The sequence below is a fragment of the Mustela nivalis genome, assembly GCF_964662115.1.
Source record: "Mustela nivalis genome assembly, chromosome: 4".
Lineage (NCBI taxonomy): Eukaryota > Metazoa > Chordata > Mammalia > Carnivora > Mustelidae > Mustela > Mustela nivalis.
In genome coordinates, this window is record NC_139023.1 from 111,600,888 (window position 1) to 111,622,288 (window position 21,401).

General features: G+C 37.6%; 1 protein-coding gene across 13 annotated transcripts in view; it reads right to left on the minus strand.

The window, feature by feature from the left end:
* The window catches only part of PDLIM5 (PDZ and LIM domain 5), a 204,045-nt gene extending 183,523 nt beyond the window's left edge, over nt 1-20,522 (minus strand). For 11 of the 13 annotated variants that reach the window (XM_082728192.1, XM_082728200.1, XM_082728191.1 and 8 more), the window contains exons 1-2: nt 20,395-20,522; nt 17,068-17,205 (exon numbers count right to left, since the gene is read on the minus strand). In XM_082728192.1, the coding sequence (XP_082584318.1) occupies nt 17,068-17,163 (96 nt within the window). In that variant the 5' untranslated portion in view covers nt 17,164-17,205; nt 20,395-20,522. Of the gene's footprint in view, nt 1-17,067; nt 17,206-20,229 lie in introns of all 13 variants that reach the window. The other 2 variants (XM_082728203.1, XM_082728196.1) reach the window with 2 other exon arrangements.
* Between the last annotated feature and the right edge of the window lie 879 nt (nt 20,523-21,401).

Sequence of the window (21,401 nt, forward strand, 5' to 3'; positions counted from 1 at the left end):
AATAATCGGCTGTCTACTCATTCCCATCTAAATGCTATTAAAATTTCTCTGGCAACTTCGAGGGGAAAAAGTCTTTTTTTTTTTTTTTAATGTGTATTTTTAATACCTATAAAGAAATAACTTTATAAAGGGTTTACAAACTTTATAAAGGGTTTATAAACAAATCCTTTTCTGTCGATCAAATAAGTTACATCAACTTCTGCAGACATGTAGATGCTACATAATGAATTTTTTTTTTAATCCAGCATTTCAATATACTGCTATTTTTCCCCTTTTTTAAAATAGTCTTTATCATTTTTAAGTGATAGTTCCGTAGTGGTAAATACATTCAAATTGTTATGCAACTGAGTTCCAGAATATTTTCAAATTGCAAAACTGAAACTTTACACCTATTAAACAACTCCCATTTCCCTCCCCCCCCCCAACCCTGGTTACCACCATTCTAATTTCTCCTAATGGCTTTTATTTTTTATTTTTCTTTTTAAAAGACACTGACTTTGTAAGATTAAGAAAATTAAAACCCAATGCAAATAATCATCATCATTTCTGGTGGAAACCAAATTTGACCATGAAACTCAAGTATACTGCATTTACTAAAACCTACATCACATAAAATGAAACAAGCACAAAACCTTTAAACAGCCTGATAAACCAACTTCCAAATTCTACTGAAGAAAATACTTGCTTCACAAAATCATTGAAAAATAAGTTTTAAAACTGTTACCAACTATAGAAAAATGAAATCATCTGTAATACATTTGGAGCCTTACTATTAGATTGAATTTATAAAGTAATTCTTCATTAGAATAAATTTGTCCTTTACAGTTTCCTTTCATGAGAAAATTTTTGTTTCTAATGTTTCTTGCCCCTCCTTCAGACAAATAAAAAGGGTGGGGTTTCACTGATGCAAAAGATCACAGAGCTGATTATGAAACTTTTTTTTTATTATGAAACTTAATTGGGATAACTTAGATAACTGTCTAGTGATAATAAAACGTAAATCTTAAAAAGAATGAAAATTTAATGATGATAATAAAATGAAAAAACTCTTTGGGAAAACTGCCCTTCCCAAAGAAAATATTTAACTACTTTCATTTAAAATTACAATCTAGTGACTAGTTCAAAAGCAAGATAACTGGACAATGGTGACCAGTTCACCTGATAAGTTAGTAGACTAAAAAGGTTATTCCTCCCAGATATAAATGAAACATTTCAAATAAAATCATATGTTGGGAAAAAATACAAACCCTAAAAAAAATCACTGTACATCAAAAAATAGAATACTAGTTTATTAGCTATACAACATACTATCATACTCGTATATTAGCTTTGGTAATAAAATATTCACATATGTCTGATCATTATTATATAATCATAATCACCTAAAGTATTTTTTTGAGGCTAGAAATTAATTACTATTTGGTTACTTTAAATGTTAAAATAAAATCAAGAAAGCTATGTCTAGGGGCACCTGGGTGGCTCAGTGGGTTAAGCCTCTGCCTTTGGCTCAGGTCATGATCTCAGGGTCCTGGGATTAGAGCCCTGCATCGGGCCCTCTGTACACAAGGGAGCCTCTCTGCCTGCTTCTCCACCTACCTGGGATTGCTCTCCGTGAAATAAATAAATAGAATCTTTAAAAAAAAAAAAAAAAGCTGTATCTAAAACTTCTTTTAAGGGTGCCTGGGTGGCTCAGTTGGTTAAGAGTCCAACTCTTGGTTTCAGCTCAGGTCATGATCTCAGAGTCATGGAATCAAGTCCCATGTTGGGCTCACATTCAGCGTGGACTCGGCTTGGGATTCTCACTTTTTCTCCCTCTGCCCCCCCCGCCATGTATACACTCTCTATATATAATATAAATAAATCTTTGGGGCACCTGGGTGGCCCAGTCAGTTAAGCGTCTGCCTTCAGCTCAGGTCACGCTGGGATCAAGTCCCACATCAGGCTCCCTGCTCAGTGGGGAGCCTAGTTCTCCCTCTTCCTCTGTCTGCTCCTCTCCCTGCTTGTGCTCTCTCTCTGCCTTACTCTCTAGCAAATAAACAAATAAAATATTTTAAAATAAAATAAAATAAATAAATCTTTTAAAAATATATAAAGAAAATTTGTTTTATACTAGTGTATTATTTTATCATATTAATGTACTACAGATAATTCCTAAGTTGGTTGTAAAGCATTATTTTGTAAATGTAACTCAAAACTCACAGGAAAACTCAGTCTTGCTTTGAATTTGCAAAAAGCTGACCTAAATATGAAGTCTGAAGTTTCATCATTTACCAAGGCATTATGATTTATTACAGCAGACTTATACCTATATAATAATGATGACACTTTTATCCATTATCAATGTTCTTAAGGCATGAAATGTGAATTTACTAATGTTATCAATAGGCAGCCTCTCCTATTAGATGTTAACCCTACTCAAGGGACCTCTCTGAAAGATTAAGAAATGAAAAACATTAAATCTTATAAACTCCCTCCAGTTAAGAAAATAAAAAGGTCACAAAACATAACTTTTGGCATTGGGTGCACTAACCAACCAACAGGCTAAAGCATTCTTTTTTAAAAATAGACACATTTTAAAACCTTTTTCAGCTCAACATATCAGATCTAGAATAAACATCCTAACACTCACTTTATCTTTGAGGCATACTCTAACAAAAGTGTTACCAACATAATTTGTAAACAAGTCCTCAGTGTGTATGCAACATTTCTTTATTAAAGTAGAAGAGGTCATAACATCACAAGGAAATGAAAACAGAAGCCATCTGGGCAACAAGCTGCTTCTTAAGAGTTACAAAGAAAATTTGAAAGAACACAAAATAACAAAAAAATGTAATCAGCGTGCAAATAACAATGAAAAAATAATAACATATATTTTGTAACTACAAATAACTTTCAAAACAAACATATTAAAATGAGTATTTTACTTCCAAATAGCCACTTTAGGTGGTTATATATTTACTCCTTTGCTCAAAAACTGTTTTGAATTCTTTCCCAGAAACTTTAACCAAAACCAATTATAAAACACACCAGTTTGTAGATACGGTAAGATCACAGTAATAGTAACCCACACTCTAATCAATCAGCTCTAATCCAAAGGAATCAGAATCCCTCTTAACTCCCCAGGAGTTGCCCCATGATTATTCCCAATGTTACACTCCTCAGTACTGTGAACCTCGTCGCTCATTCTGACACTAGACCTACCTTATCCCACTCTGTTTTCCTCCTTGCTCACAGCATTGTTGGCACACTGGCCACCTTTCTATTCCTTGAACACACCACGCTCTTTCCTGTCTCAAGGCAGAGAGAGAGAGATCACAAGTAGACAGAGAGGCAGAGGGAGAAGTAGGGTCCCTGTTGAGCAGAGAGCCCGATGCAATGTGATGGATGCAATGTGATGCGAGGCTCAATCCCAGGACCCTGAGATCACCACCTGAGCCAAAAGCACAGGCTTAACCCACCCAGACACCCAGGAGCCCCTGGCTTCTTAGTCTTAAATCAATGCTGCCTCCTCAGTCATAGAGGCTTTTCTTGACCACCCAATTTAAAGGTAAAGACCTTACCACCAGACACTCGTCCTCTTCTCCCAATTACTCCCTAGCACATTACCTTATTAAAATTACACTGCTTATTTATTTATATATTTTAACTATCAGTCCATTTACTAGGATATAAGGTCCAAAACACAAAGGGCTTTGTTTTGCTTATCTCTGTATTTTCAGTACTGCAGCCAATACTGAGCACACCCTAGGTGCTCAATAATGAAAATGAGCAAATGACTCCATGCCCAGAGGTAGATATCATAAATTCTGCCTGCCACTGCCACTTTTGTGTCTTCTCCATGGATTCTACAGATCTTAGTCTAGAAGATCCCTGCTCCTGACACAGGCTATATGGTCAATGCACATTACTGTGCTCTCTTCCTAGATCTGATTATATATACGTCCTCTCCTACTTCTAAACTCCTTCATATATTTCATATCATTCTCCATATGCCTTTAGGTCAGAAAATAGAGACTGACCCAATATACCCAAGGGCCAGTACACAGTAAGAGATCAGTAAATAAGTGCTGACTTACATCTTGTTGTCTCAGGGCTTTGGCACAAGTCATTCAGAAGAAGGGCAGTGCCAGAAGATGATACCAAGAGGATATATCCTGCTCTACCAAGAATCTACCCATGTCTCATAAAAGATAACAATTAAAAGTAATAATAAAATCTCCAGGGACTATGCTTGAATACACTCAATTATGTTTCCTGAATTCCTACCCATGCGGTTTCTTGATCTTTCATGCAAAGAGCACACACCCATACATAAACACTTGCCCCTCTTAGGCTCACCTAACTTCCATATATGTCCAGACAAGCCTGAATTTGCACATTTACAAAGCACAGACCAGCTTTAGTTTTTTCTTTTTAAATAAAAGATACACATATTGTAAAAATTTCAAACTGTACAAAAGAGTACAGAGGAAAGTGACAGTTCCACCAAGCCTACAGCCCAGTGCAGTGTCTAAACCCTCCACCATCCAGTCACACAAAAATCAGTTTCCTGACTTAATAATTGTACTTTTGCATTGTTCTTTTTTTTCCACTTATTTTTTTAAAGATTTTATTTATTTATTAGAGAGACAGAGAGCACAAGTAGGCAGAGAGGCAGGCAGAGAGAGAGAGAGAAAAGCAGGCTCCCCGCGGAGCAGAGAGCCTGATGCGGGGCTTGATCCCAGGACCTTGAGACCATGACCTGAGCTGAAGGCAGAAGCTTTAACCCACTGAGCCACCCAGGCGCCCCAACTTTTCCATTATTCTTAATATATCTGAGATGTTAGGTGTTATATTCAGTTCTGAGAGTCATACAAAGACATTTAAAAACTTTTAAAAGCATATGCCCAAGGTTGTAATGAAAGGCAAACTCATGAAACATTAGAAGAAAGGGCTTCCTACATAATTTCCAGCCGACTAAAAGGGAAATACTACTCAATCACTTATCTGAAAGGCTGTTAAGTAAGAAAGGGTTAGCCTCTGTTGTACCTGAAACTAAAAGACAGAAACAGAACCACTGGGTCAAACTTAGAGAAAATAAATTCTGACTGACACAGAGAAAGACCTTGGGAGGCAGGTGGTTATTATATGATGTAACCTCTGGGACATTTCCCAGAAATGTAAACCCTGCCTAGAATTAAAAACAAAACCAAAATATTTCATCAGTTAATTCTATCAGTCATGTACATTAACAAAACAAATCTAAGGAAATTGATTGCAATTGCAACCCAGCATCCCATCTGTCCTCTATTATCATTACGATCATCAGCAAATAGCTACTGAACACAAACTGGGGATTCTAGCATGATCCCACTCCACCCACGCTGCAGTAGTTTTCTCGCCCCCTGGTGAGAGCAGTTCACCATTAGCAAAGTATATGACCTATATAAATGTACTTAACTATACTGCTGTGAAACCTAATGTGAGGAGAAAAAATTTGTGCTGTTCTCTGGTTCATGGGATTAAAAAAACTGTACCTAGTTCTTTTTTAACATATTACCATTTGGTTAGTAATGAGGTGTAAAATAAAACCAAGTATAGTCAAAGATTCCTGAAGAAGTCTTTGATAAGTTCAACATTAATAAATTTTATAGTATTAAAATTTATAAGTAGTATGGCAACTTCAGCCCTCTAAATCTTTGTCATGAAGATACTTAAAACACTGTAAAGAGAACCAAACACTACTGTCATTTATTTACAAAAAGGATTTGACCTATGGTGACTGAACTCTGAAAAATGGGAAAAGCCTGGTGGTTGGGGAAAAGTAGATCTGTCACATTATTTAGTCAGTGACAATCCCCATGTAACTTAGCCTTTTCTTTTTGCTGAAATGATCTAAGTAGCAAAAGATCCATAATAAAAAAAAGTTTTTTTAAAAAGCAAAGACATATATGGTTCCCAAATATTTATGTACAAAATGGAATGTCAATGGTAGACGAGAAACATCCAGACAGCATGTGAGAAATCCCTTAACAACCTGAATTCAATGTCTAGGGCCTGGAGTCTACATTTTTAAAATCTCTTAGATAGTTTTAATAATTGCTTTGGAAACCAGTCGTATCTTTTCCTAATAATCTCAGTTATTCCCATTTATACAAGTCTTTTATTCTAGAGCATGTGTACACACACAATGGCGGCTGGCTGGCTGTCAGTAGAGCATGCAACTCTTGATCTCAGAGTTGTGAGGGCAAGCCCCAGGTTGGGTGCAGACATTACTTAAAATGTTTTTTAAAAAGATAGAAAAGAAGAAATACAAAAACTTGATTGTCAGGAGTGAAAACTGTCATCTATTCCCAAAAAATAGAGTATACTGGTTAAAAGCATTATTACTACTCAATTTGACTGGTTTCAAATCCTAAGCCTAATCAATTACTGGCTGTTTAACTCTGGGAATGTCATTTAACTTTTCTTCCTTTTAAAATCATACTTTCTCAGAGAATCATTAATGAGAATTAAATAATGGAACATGTGCAAAACGATTAGAGCAGGGCCTACACAATAACAAGTGCTCAATAAATGTCAGCTTATTTACATCATTATTTTTATTGTTTAATATAGGAAAGAAAGGAGACCCAAGCAAGTTGGAGTAGTCAAAAATCTGAAAAGAGCACTTGGTATATGAATGTGCCTTGAAAGATGGTTAGAGGATTAAAGGTAAGAAGAAACAAAGGTAGTAAGCACAAAAAATTTAAGAGACCAAGGACTTTACGGTTCAAAATGGGCATTTTGGACCATAAGCTCAATTGTTTTAAGGGGACCCATTTATATGCAGCTGGAATGCCAGGCAGAGGAGTCAAGCAATAATTCAACAGACAACAGGAAACCCTTAACTGTTCTTAAATAGGACAGTAATGTGTTAAATGCAGGATTTTAGAATTTCTACCTAGGCAAACTACCAGCCTGAGTATAAAGAACCAAACTACAAGGAGATAAGCCAATGACAAAGTCTGGAAACACCTGTGTCTACTAAAATATCAATTATCACTCTGAGAATTGAATACCAATAACCAGAATCTTCTAGATGGAGAGGTTCGTATACAGAAATGCCTACTATGAAAAGATCAGAAGAACTATTTGTAGACGATTTAGAAGTTAGTAGCATAGAGATATGTCAAGAAAATGTCCAAAATCATGAAAATTACATGTGTAATAATACTTGTACATATGTATGAACTTCTTTCTCCAGAACATCTTTAAAGATTCCTAGTTAAGGGACAGAGCATTTGTTTTCTAAAGGACATTTGTCCCCCACTACCTTTTTTCAAGAAGAAAAATACTTTCAGAACATATCCACAACCTCCTCTGGCTAACATTATACAACCCTACTAAACTTTTTAATTTTACTATCTATAAAAGTTATAATCTCAGAAATCATTTATGAAATACATAGGCTAATTATTGCATCCTCAACAGAACCACATCATAACCCTTAAATCCCTGATAGAACAAATGGTAAATGGCATTCAACAGTTAACGTCATTAAAACAAAATTTTAGTAAGCCAAAATTTACCCAAAACAATTATGAAGAACAACGGCCATTGTTAAATCAATTTTTGGATCCTGGAACAAAAAAAATGTTTAAGAAATCACAGAATTCAAATAACAAATGGTGCAAATTCTGAGCAAGTTCCAAACTCTTCTCATCATATATTTTTTTAAGGTTTTATTTTTAAGTGGTGTGCCTGGGTGGCTCAGTCAGTTAAGCTTATGCCATCAGCTCAGGTCATGACCCCAGGGTCCTGAGGCAAAGCCCCACATCTAGTTCCCTGCTCAGCAGGGAGTCTGTTTCTCCCTCTGTCCTCCCCCAACCATACTCATGCATGCTCTCTCTCTCTCTCTCTCTCTCTCATAAATAAATAAATAAATAAAATCTTTTTTAAAAAATATTTTATTTTTAAGTAATCTCTACACCCAACTTGTGGCTCAAATCCCCAAACCCCATCAAGAGTTGCATACTCCACCAACTGCTAGCTAGGCGCCCCACTTCCCATATTTAAGAATTAAGGGACACCTGGGTGGCTCAGTCTGTTAAGGCATCTGCCTTTGGCTCAGGTCATGATCTCTTCTTGCAGAGAACCTGCTTCTCCCTCTCAACCCTGCTAGTGTTCTCTCAAATAAATTTAAAAAATCGTAAAAAAAAAAAAAAATTACAGCAACACATGAAAGGGAAATTCCACATCCCCTTTAACCGCATAAACACAAACATCCCTGGCATCCTTATTCTCTTTGTCACCAAGGTTACCAACACACATATTCTGCTGCTCAGACCAGGGTAAAATGAAGAAATACATTATGCCTCATGTTAGTATGCCTTCACAATGCCTGATTTACTATGTTATTGAAAATGTAACACTTCAGTTAAGCTCCACTGGCTAATAAAAGGTTGATAATGAAAACAGTGAGTTTTCTAGGGGTGAATTTTACTATGTCCCAGGGCCATAGTGAACAGCTCATAAAGGTCTCCTTGTCACATCATTTAAAGGGAGCTAGAGAAGATCTGAAATCCCACAATATTATCAGGCTCCAGGAGAAACTCCAAAAGTAACAACCATGACTCTATTAAACGTGATTTGCTAAAATTTTTCAGAAAATCTACAAGGCAATATGCCAAAAACTGTTCAACAAAAAACAAAATCTTTCACATGTAACTGGAAGTAATATGTTAACACTGAGAGAAAATCTACTTAAAAATAGGAAATACATTTTTTAAAAAAGAATTAGGAAATAAATGATAGAGGGTAACTATTAATCAAAACTCCTTATGAAAAAATTCAAAGAACATCATCCCTGGAAATTAATGGTGTCATTTATAGAAGAGCAGCACATTTTTATTTCATATGTTCTCATGCAAAATGAAAAACAATGAACCACTTAAAAACAGAAAATCCTTGGTAGACTACTTGTGATTAAGAGCTATAAAAAGGAGAAAAGTGGAAAGAGCCCCATCTGATCAGAAAAGATCAAAGTCTGTTGAAAAGTGTGTTAGCACAGGTATGAGGAAACAAGTATTCTTATACTGTGGGTAGGAGTGTCTTATAGAGATAGTTGGCAGTATCAATCAAAATTATAAATGTATCTACCCCTTTGACTCAGCAATTCCATTTCTAGGAATTTATCTGACAGATACATTCATATATATGCCATATATACAAATGCAAAAATTATTGCAGTGTCAGTAAAACCAGTTGAATAAATTATGATAAATCCAATCAATGCAGCTATACAAAAAGAATGACGTATTTACTGATTTGGCGTTAAGTGAAGAAAACAAAATGCCCCCAAAAAAGTATAGTTTTTAAGGATGCTGTCTGAGTTGAAAAGAAGGGTGATAAGGATATATATATGTATATACATGTATCTGTACAGATCATCTCTGAAATTATACACAAGAAACTGCTAACTGGTTGCTTCCAGGAAAACTAAATGAAAGGCAGGACAACAGGAGACTCTCCATTATATCCTGTTGTACCTCTGGAATTTCAAACTATATGAATGTATTACCTAAAAAGAAGTATAAATTAACCAAACTTTAAAAGTGGGAAGTGTGGGGCGCCTGGGTGGCTCAGTGGGTTAAGCCGCTGCCTTCGGCTCAGGTCATGATCTCAGGGTCCTGGGATCCAGTCCCGCAGCGGGCTCTCTGCTCAGCAGGGAGCCTGCTTCCTCCTCTCTCTCTCTGCCTGCCTCTGCCTACTTGTAATCTCTCTGCCAAATAAATAAATAAATCTTTAAAAAAAAAAAAAAAGTGGGAAGTGTGAAAGGTTAAGAAGACTGTTTGAGTAACAAATGTGACCCAGTAAGTAAGTGCTCCCATTGTGGCCTTTTTCAAACTGCCTCTTTTCTCCTTCCATCTAATGTGCTCCTTCCCATTCCTTCCTGTTAACTTTCCCAGTCCATTTTAATCTCCTCCATGTAGGCCTATCAGGGTCACATGTTATAACTATCTAGATTGGCTTCAAGTACTAAATGCCAAAGAAGTTGATGGACTTTGTTCCACTAATCATCACACAAAATGGGCACAACATCAGTTGTTTAAAAAAAAAAAAAAGAGTTATTTACAGTAGGGTAGATAACTGTACTTATATAAAACAAGAAAAAAAAAATAAGGTGGGGAATGACAGGAATCACAATATTGTAAAAAATTCTTCCAGCAGCACCTGGGTGGCTCAGTGGGTTAAAGCCTCTGCCTTCTGCTGGGGTCATGATCTCAGGATCCTGGGATCGAGCCCCACATTGGGCTCTCTGCTCAGCAGAGAGCAGCTCTGCTCGGCCTCCCCCCCCTCTCTCTGCCTGCCTACTTGTGCTCTCTGTCAAATAAATAAATAAAATCTTAAAAAAAAAAAATTCTCCCAAACCTAACTTTAAACACTCATTCAAAAATGTCTCCTGTGTCTTTTCATAAATATCTTATTACCAAAAAAAAAAAAAAAAAAAAAAACCCACTTAATAAAAAAACAGAGTATCTACGATAAAAAAGTGATTATCCCACTTCATAATTTAAAAACCAAACCTGAATTCCCAACAGGGCTATGGAGTGGCTCTGCACCTAGAATACCTAAGTTAACGGTCACCATAGTCACTGCTCCTTAACTGCTTAAGCTAACTGCTCTTTTCATTCCCTTATGTCCTTTATTTGCAAATGTGTGCTTATATTAGTCTTTCACATGCTAGGGTCTTATTCTGTCACATTTTATATTATAGAGTCAATATTTCTGTATCCCAAAATTTAAATAAAGGCCTAGAGTCTCACCTACTGAAACTGAAACAGAATTAACCCTTACAAGACACCAAAGAAACAACACCTTCTTCGTCCAGAGCAATGTTTGCTTCTGAAAGAACTAACTCCTATCAGGTATTTTCCCCCGTGCAGTCATAACTGGGAGAAAAGGCCATGACTGATCTTATGGTATATGGGACTCTGGGTAGAACTACTGTAAAGAGGATATTTTGGACAAAGACAACTGGTTAACTGTATATTCACACTGCAACCTGACCAACAACCATTATAAAGAAAAGCTCTTGGGGCACCTGGGTGGCTCAGTGGGTTAAAGCCTCTGCCTTCGGCTCAGGTCATGATCCCAGCGTCCTGGGATCGAGCCCCACATCGGGCTCTCTGCTCAGCAGGGAGCCTGCTTCCTCCTCTCTCTCTGCTTACTTGTAATCTCTGTCTGTCAAATAAATAAATAAAATCTTTAAAAAAAAAAAAAAAAGAAAGAAAAGCTCTTCCTAAAAGTTCTCAAAAATAACTGAAGTCCACAGTCTTCAATATTCTCAGTTTGAGGAGATATTATACTAATTGTAAGTAGGTGAACAAGTTATGTAAAAATATCCTTTACTTGGGTTTAAAATGTTATTCTTGGAGCACCTGGGTGGCTCAGTCCGATAAGCATCCAACTCTTGATTTTGGCTCAGGTTGTGATTTCAGGGTTTTGAGATCAAACCTAGCATCTGGCTCCACAGTGGGCTGGGCATGGAGCCTGCTTAAGATTCTCTCTCCCTCTGCCCTTTCCACACCCTACCCCCATCCCCACACATGCATACTCTCTCTCTCTCTCTCTAAAAAAATAAAGTAAAATAATATGTTATTCTTACTTCGCCCAATCTCCATATTATTTCCTCCATCACGTACAGAAGGCCTACAGACAGTAAAAGTCCTCTTATTTTAACAGATAACTTTCCAAAATGCCCAACATCCATTAAAATCTGAAAAATCAAGCTCCTCTTTTCTAGAACTACTAATTTACAACCAAACACACTGATAAGATTTTTCATTTATTTACAAATAACAATCCAGAAAAACATCTTCAGAATTATCTTGAGATTCTTTACCTTGTAACCACAATGACAGAAAATCACCACTTAGGAAAAAAAGCCAGTCTCTGTGCCCCACAAAAAAGGTAATTAATATTTTAAAAGCAGAAGATGAACATACATGTGAAATATACATTATGTAGTTATACAAACTAAATCCTTAACTTTCCAACTTGGCATAATGACAGAGTAGTTGGAAGGGACTGTAAAAGAAAATACTCAACAGCTTAAAAGTAACAATGGGCCCATTTATTCAAGGTAGGATGGTTCTCCCATTTCAGCTTGAGAGGACTGAAAGTCTCTTTCTATCCTCCTCTAGGAGGGAAACTCTGCAGCTGGCCTGTCTGGAGAATCACTCAAATATATTCACAGCTTTGCTCGAAGTCAAGCAATGGCAAGAAAAGCCTTCATCTTCACTTTCTACTGAAAACCAACACAGAGAATGTTGACTTTGAGGTATTAAAATTTCATCCTTCAAGGATCATTTCAATTAATTTCTCCTGCAGAAAGCCGACCCCACAAATAAAAAAGCCCACTGAAACTGAGAAACACTTATCTGTATCTTTGTAATTTCACCAAATACTGTCTTGTGATAGGTCTTTAACAATGTCTAGTACGGCACTTAATTCTTTTCTCCCCAACCTTTTTACCCCCCAATATTTTATACCTTCTTAAATGGTTTCTAGAAAGTATTCCTATAACTGCTGAATAAATGAATTCTTGGCAAAATGTTTCACAGCTGTCTTTTCTCTGTTCTATCTTATACTCCCAAGCCGAGCTCCATAATCGAGAAAGTAGTAAATTTCCTTTGCTTTTTAAATCCAACTAAAATCTTGTCTGAGTTGGTAACAACTAATCCTCTCCTAACTCTTGAGAATCAAAATCATTATTTGTATTAATATTAATTTGTATTAAAATATTTGACCTCGTTGTTATCTGAAGAAACAATGTAGATGTTTTATGGAGAATTGGGAGCTCATCTTCAGGAAATTCAAATACTGACATTTAAGAAAAAAAAATTCTAGTATCATAAATCAGAATACACAAAACAGAGTATTGTAACCTTAAGATGCCATACTTAAAAGATGTTATTCACAAATATATCATCCTTCCTGTAATTCCATCGTGAGGAACATCAACTTGCCAAAATATGGCCTTGAATTGTGCAAGAAGTCTCCTATTTCTTCTTATAAAATATACTGGCAAAGACCAATCACCCACACTGCTATAAAGAAACCCATCCCCACATTCCATGGCTTCAAGGCAATTCCATAAATACAGGGTCATAAAAAGGCGGCCGGCCTACAAACTGTTGTAGCCAGCACTCCATTTTAAGAATAGGAAACTGAAGACAATGACATGTGATTATATAGTTACAGTAATGTGAGGATCCTTTTAAAAGTTTCTAAGACAATCTTGTCTTAGAAACGGTCCCACCTACTAAAAAAGAAGGCAAAACTTGTACACTATAGGTAATGGGAAAATCTATGTGAAATGTTAAATATTGTATAGTTGGCAAGAAAAAAATGTATAGTTTGCATTCTTTAAAACACAAAGTCACACCCAGCATATTCACATGCTAATAACAACAAAATCTCAGGAAAACAGAAATGTTCAGGTCCCAGCCAATGGTCTACTTATGACATATACATTTGCTATCACAGGGTTCCAATGTTATAAGGGAATGTAAATAGCCCTATGGAGCTGGACATAGCAACAAATGAACAGAGAAAAAACTGTATGCTTTTGGACTCTAAACATAAATATGCAGCTTCCCAACTAAGCACAAACTTGTGATTTTTTTTTTCTTTTTCAATTCCAGTAGACTCTAAGTAAAAAAAATAACTCCTACGTTACCCATAATTACAGGGCATTTGATATTGCAAGTCTCAAAATATTTTTTCTTCTTAATATTATAATATTGTTGTAAAAAATAAGAGCTAAGAGAATACAATGTACCCGACCTTGCTAATAATTTCATACCTATCATTAATATGAGAAGCCCTAAATTAATGTTTTAAGGCATGCTGTTAAGTTTTAATTACTTTTTGACACATTAATTAAACAATTTAGTGACCACAGAAATATCTCCCAATAATTTTACATAATTAAGGCAGAATAAATATAACTAGAGAACTAAGTAAGACAAGGTGTAACATTACTAATCTTATTACAACAATATAAATTAGTTATTAGGCACATGTCTTTATTAGGCAATGTTATAGGCATGTTTGAACTGAACCACACAAGGGGTTAAAAGTAACTACAGTGAAAGCCAACAGCCTAGCAGCACAGTTGAGCCAACATTCCCTTCTCTCCTCCCCTCCCCTTCCCATCCTCTCCAGTCCAGAATGAATTGCATGCCCCACTGCACAAGGCCCAAAAAGGTCACAGGAGATGGCAGAGACTTTTGTAAGAGAACAGAAATAACTCAGCAGCTTTGTTACCATAGTCTCTTTTAATCAGTATGTTCAAAATCCTTTAATTAGCACTCTGTCTACACAAGGAAAGCATTTCTTCTGTGCCAAGGGAGGGCACATATGTATGTACACAGTGTTCTGTTTTATCAGCATCACAACATGGAGCTAGGCCTCAAATTGTCTGCCAGGAAACTAAAGCACAGAAAACTCTTTTAAAGGCATGGTACCACAAAACTTACACAGCACATTTGCATTTCTACTACCAAACCACACAGTGATTTAGTTTGTTTCATTAGGTGTCAATTTGTTTCTGGACTTCTTCCCCACCAAAACTGGATGCATTTTAAACTAAACAATAACTTCTATAGTCCATTATTTATAAAGTAAGATATTCAAACTTAATAATGTTAACAGAACATAAAAACAAGGCAATAGTAAGGTATCATTCTTTTCCTCATAAGAGATCTTCAGGAAGAGAAAAAAATTGCCTTGCTCAAACACGAATAAATCGTAAGACCCGTTTTCACATGGATGCTTTCCATTTAACATTTCATCCAACCATGGTCTTAAAACTTAAAGGCTGGATTACATATATGCATTTCCTTGTAAAATCTGATTAACTGGAATCAAGACAGAAATTGGTGGTAAATTAAAGTTAACTGTTTAAAAAATAAAATAAACTGTTTAAAAAATCCACAGACAAGAAACAAGGAAAACTCCATTAGTAAATTGGGATTAGCTGTATTTTAGCTATTTTCACACGTTACAAACTTAATCTCTCAAAATTAAGGTGTGTGTATATATAAGCAGCAGTGTATGTGTATACACATACACACACACACACAACACATACACACACACACATATGTAATTAAAACAGCAGCCTCCGAAACTCCTGATTAGAGAAACCACCTAATTAAAGAAACAATATATAGATAAAATTTATCATTAGGGAAGCAGCACACATAAATCCTTGAAAGCCAGCTCTTCCACACCAGCCATGCGAGCTCATAGCACGGTTTTGTACAATGGGTATGGTACCACTATTTCACAGGTTGACAGGAGAATTAAATAAATGAGATGATGCACTTAAACACTTGGCAAAAATCCAAAAGTTTGCTCGCAAGGCTGTTGGGGGTGAGGAGTAATAGAAGGTATTCTTGTGCATTGCACAAAAGTATAAATTGACACAGCCTATCGAAATTGTATATGTATGTGTCCATATTTATGCATGTGTATACACACACACACACACACACACACACACATAACAGTTGAACAGCATGGAGGTTGGAGCACTGACTGCATCATATAGTCAAAAATCTACATGTAACTTTTGACTCCCTCCAAAATTTAACTATACTAATAGCCTACTGTTCACTGAAAACCTTACCGATAACAAAGAATCTATTAATACATATTTTCATGTTACATATACTGTACTTTTATAATACAGTAAGCTAGAAAAAAATATTAAGAAAATCATAAGGAAATGCTTGGGTGGTTTGGTTAAGCATCTGACCCTTGAATCTGGCTCAGGTCATGATGTCAGGGTCTTGAGATCAAGCCCTGCATCAGGCTCCATACTCATTGGGAAGTGTGCTTGAGATTTTCTCCCTTTCCCTCTGGCCCTCCCCAAGCCTGCCTGTGCTCTCTCTCACTCTCTCTAAAATAAAAAAAAATCAATCTTAAAAAGAAAAATGAAAATCAGAAGGAAGAGAAAATACATTTACAGTATTGTATATATATTTATTGGAAAAGAAATCCCTGTGTAAGTGGACCTACACAGTTCCTATCTGTGTTGTTCAAGAGTCAACTGTGTTTATACATACACATAAAAAATTATGCGTATATGGTATCCACCACAGCACTGTTTGAAATAACAATACTAGAAACAATATAAATGCCTTTCCATAGGGGACTGGTTAAATGTATGTTACTTCCCTACAAGAGAAGTCTACATAGTTGTTTAAAACAAAAACAAAAACCTTTAGGGAAAGTTCTCCACAATAAATTATTGAGAAAAAAAGACACGGAGCAGTGTGTATAACATGCTCATATAATTAAAAGGGGAGTGGATATTCCTATTTGACTACGAAAAAAAAGCCAGCAATTAATAGCAAGCAGAAACAGTGCTTGACATATGTCATGCTTCAAAAAAACACCATCATCATCATGAAAATATATCCTTAAGTTGTATACACAAAATACATTCAAACTAAATCAATAATGTAGTAAACAACAAAATCTCAATTATGTATAAGCTGACTATCTAGGAGATCCAAGCCCTCAATCCCTCTTCAAATATAAGCAGTCTCTGGCAATTCTACTGTTGACTATCACCTTCACCAGAAAGTGACCGGAGGAAATAACACCCAAAACAGTCATTTTATTTGATATTAATCAACAGTTTTTAATTAACAGCTTCTGGAGCTGAAAGAAACAATGAAAATCCCATTGTGCAGCCTTCTAATATTACATATAAAGAAACTAAGGTTAAGATTCCCCAAATTAGTGACAGTTCAAATATTTGAAGTCTACCACCTATTTGAATGCTTTCCATTTCCTTATTAATAAGATGGGGGAGACCGAAAATAAGCTCAACTGAAATCAATTATCCTTGCTAAATTACCTCCCCTCCACATCTTTTATTATACATAACTAAGTTTTCCGAGATTAAATCCCATAAGCAATTGTAATGAGTACAGGTTATCCAGAGAATTCAACAACTCAGCCCTGAAGTTTCCAGGATTAAGCACTGAATGAACATCTGTAATAAAATCTGTGAAGTTTGCTTACACTAGAGATTGTCAGAGGCATGTTGAAATCCTTGCCACCTTGCAGCCGGAAACCCCAAGGAGCTGGGCCAACCAAGGACACACTGTAGTTGCTCATGGCTCTGATAGCTCAAAGTCCAATCTCAGAAAACGAAAGAAACTGTGAAAGAAAATTAGATGGTTAACAAAATGTTTATTTGAAGCCCCATTACCTATTTAATTGTACTTAATATAAACTCAACTAAATTATGTTCAGTATTTTGTTTCGGGGGTATGAGAAGATACTGAGGATAAGTCTACATTAAGTTCTCATTACAGTCTTTTCAGGAATAGGAATCTATGAGCTAATACACAATTTCTAAACTGATGCCAACTTCCATGGTCTAAAAATTCCACATGAGAATCTATTTCTAGACATTTGATCAGTTCTATAACTTGCGACAGTCTAATTTGTGGCTTCTTGCATACAGACTTTAACTCAAAGTACTTTATAACACTTCATTACACATAGGAGAAAGAATAAGATTTTATTTCAGGTTTAATTCAAAATGATTTTCCCCTCCCCTCTACCGCATGCATTCTTTCGCCTGCAGTTGGTAAGAGTCCTTAAATTCAAAGCTACTCTCCGATATGAAAAGGACTACGAATCTGTAGACTCTCACTCATGCTTTCTACATACAAAACTCTTTAAAGTGTTTTTTAATGCACAAAACTATTCTCTCCAATCATAAACAACAATTTGTATTTCCTCTTAGAAGGACATGGTATTTTCAACACTTAGAGCAATATTTACTTTTCCTTTAGATAGACAATGATAGGCAATCCTCTAGCAGCACAGTGATATTTCAGTGAGAACTTGCTTCTTATTTTATACACACATCACATAAAGCAAAGTAAAGAATGAGCATTAACCACACAGTGAAAGAGACTGACTAAATGGGGTAGAAATAGAAGGTCAATGCATGAAAGGGAACTGGAGCTTTAGAAAGGCAGCAGCACTTCAGTGCTCTTTTTTGTTTTGCTGTAAGTGCACTCATAATGACTCTCATGGTTTTACTTTTATAGGATTTTTTAAAAAGTGTGACTTTGAGTTTGGTATTGGTTGGTATGATGGTTATGTGTAGTGGGCGAAATTGGGAGAAATGGGTATTTCTAAAATGTAATACTACGAAACAATATTATTTTGCCCTTTAAAGTGTTAAAAATATAATGGATGTATAATTTAATCATTTTAAATCACATTTTTAAAAAAAACTGTTGAAGACACACTTCCTTAGAAAATCTGTGCCGTTAGACTAAACCACTACCTTATATTACCTGTCTTTAAATATTTTTCCATTTTTTTAACCATTCAAAACTTTGATCCCATTACACCAAATTAATATTGGCACATGTAGGTATGTGAACCATTGGGAATATTAAAAACAAACAGATTACATCTTCTCATAAGGGGAAAATGAGGCAAAACTTTCAAGTCTGGTCCTTAAAGAAAAATTAAGCCAGTGAAAAATCTGTACAGTACCTACCCAGAAATGAAATGAGCTTTCCACAGGCATAGCTAATACACATTCAGTACTGATGTAATACACACAGCGCACTAAAAAGACCCAACGGCCATGCCAGAAGTCAAACTGTTAGATAACCATGAACACCACATAGTAAGATAATTAAGAGTCACACATAATTTAACTGCTTTCCCGCTGTAATAAAAGATTTTCATAGAACTAGTAAAGAAAGACTGTTTTGACGTGGCATTTATGATACAAATCAGAAGAGTGTAAAGCCAACAGATATTTCACAGGAAGCCTGCCCCCTTCCTTTCTTAATCTTTAACTTGTATCAAGAGAACAATGTGAAAGTTAGGCTCAACTTCCTCTGGACCCACTGTTTCCTACAAGAAAATGTATGCAATTTATATATCAAACCATGTACATACAACTTCCCTTTACTTGGGAATTCCCTTCATAACTTGACCTCATTTATTAAAATTTACTGGCAAGGTCACAGCCACACTACAGAACCAGTGTCATTTCTAGTATTCCCTCTGTTAGCTTCATTTGCCTTAAAACATTCTGATCCCTATGCAATGGTAATACTGTTATTGGCTTTTTCCAGGTCTCCCCCATCTGGTTATTAGTACCCAAGCTCCTCCTAAAATACAAAGCAGGGAGGAAATAGTGAGCAGCCTATTCTGCTTTCAAACACGAAGAAAATGTTGGACCTTCCCGTACAGTTTGGGGTTTTCTCTTAGGGAAAGTCTAAACAATGTCTTCGCTTTAATATTTGAGAAGGAAGGTTGGTATTTCCCACGCTTCTACGCCGGCTTCTTCGGTGAATGGGAAGGGGGAAAGGAGAACTCAAAGTGACAAGAAGGGCCTGAAATTAACGAGCAGTATCTTTAGATTCTCTTTTTCCCCCAAATTCAGAGATAATGGGGATAGAGCTGAGGAACTAAAGCCACAGGCACATGATGAAAGCAGTCGACACGAAATTTTCCAGCAGAGGTTCACGCCTAGCCCTGTTTGCCAAATAAGGCTCCGGAGCCGGCTATTTCCGTGGCTGGCAGGTCCGACGTCCTCAACCGTCAGAAGGCGGACTTGGGATAGGATCCGGCGATCACACCCTAGACCTACCCTGTCGACGCAGCCACGAATTTTCTTTCCTAGCTCTGCCCTGTCCAGACGCCCTTCCTTTTTCCACTTATTGTCAAATGCACTGAACGCACAGTCTTACAAAAGCCCCAACAAGTACTCAAGTCTTAATAAATCTGGCGATTATGACAGATTTTTTTTTTTTTAAACAAGCTTTATTTCTAGTCGCCCGGCTGTTTCCCCAAACAGGTACGCAATTTTAAGTACCTGGAAGGAAACAAACACTTCTCAGCGCGAAAGCAAACAAAAAAACAGCAACACGCCTTTCCCGTTTAGTCTCGCTCCCTACACCCCTGCAGGAGGTGGGTGTACCCAGACGCCAAAGTAGGCGCCCGGCGACGCCCGGCGACTCCCGGCAGCCGGCTGGCCGGCGGGTCGCTGCGGGGGTGCCCCAGAGCTCCACGTCCCTGCCTCCGCCACACTCGTCCCGGCCGACCCGAGCTCCAGGAACTTCCAGTGCTCGCCCCCTGGCCTTGCGCCCACTCCCGCGCCGCCCTTCCCCGGGAGCTCCTCTTCCCACGCGGCACTCTCACCTCCGCCGCTCCAGAAAGCACCTGAGGAGCCGTCCCCGCGCGAGGCGCGCCCCCTCCTGCTCCCCAGCTGGGCTTCCCTCCGCGCACCGGGCGCAGGGAGACCGCTTCTCCCCCTCCTCCCTGCGGGATAGAGGAGCAGCGCATCCCCGACCGGCGGTCACTCACCTCCACTGCGGCGCGGCGCTGCCTCCGCCTCCGACTAGCGCTGACAAGTGATTCGGGGTGCGTGCGCCGTCCCCACCGCCCGGGGAACTTCCGCCTCCTTGCACTCCCCGACCCCGCCCCCAGGCGGAGACACGCTCTCCCCTCCGCCCCCGCTCCGCTCCGGCCACGCCCCCGGCCCGACCGGGCAGCCCCAGACGGGCGGAGCAGGGTACGCAGGAGTCTGGCGCGCGGGCTTGCTTAGGCGAGCTGAAGCCAGTACTGGAAAACAATGGAGCTACGGAGTTTCGGTGGGGGTAGTCAGGGGATTTCGGGCAGTACCTGGCAGAGGTACGCTCCGCGTGTCTGTTTTGTAATGGACGCATTTCTCTCTCCAGAAACTTTGAATTGGCAAGCAGTTGTTCTGGCTAAAAATAGAAGAGGGCTTTGGATAAATCCCTAGCTATGCAAGTTCAGCGACTACTGCCTGTTTTTTGGAGAGAGCTTTCCGTGCCCAAAGAAGTGCAGACCCTGAAGTTTGCTTGTCAGGAAGGTGAAAATCGGTAACCCTAATAACTAGAAGTCAAGCTCTATGATCATTCCAGAAGACAGGGATAGAGAGCAAGGGCCAAAAGCTGTTCAACCAGTATATCCTCTTTATTTTGTAAGTCCAAAAAAATCAGTAGCACACTTTTCAGTTTCTGTAAAGTTGCTGGATTTAGCCCGAGGATTTTACTCATAAACAAACTTAAAGGATGTGCAGTGAATATATGGAAAGTAATTTGTTGAATTTTTTTAAAACTGTGAATTGGGTTATAAGAAGTGAAAAGGACAATTTTTAACCAAAGGGCATATAAAGCAAGGATGAACTTCACGGGGTCCATGAATTCCCTTGATGTACAACAGCCTTCTAGAGGAGAAGGTCCAATACTGCTCCAACCAAAACGGTAGCCACTAAGCCCCGTGTGGGAATTGAACATTTGAAATATGGCTACAGGACGAAGGCCCTGAATTTTTTGTTTTATATAATT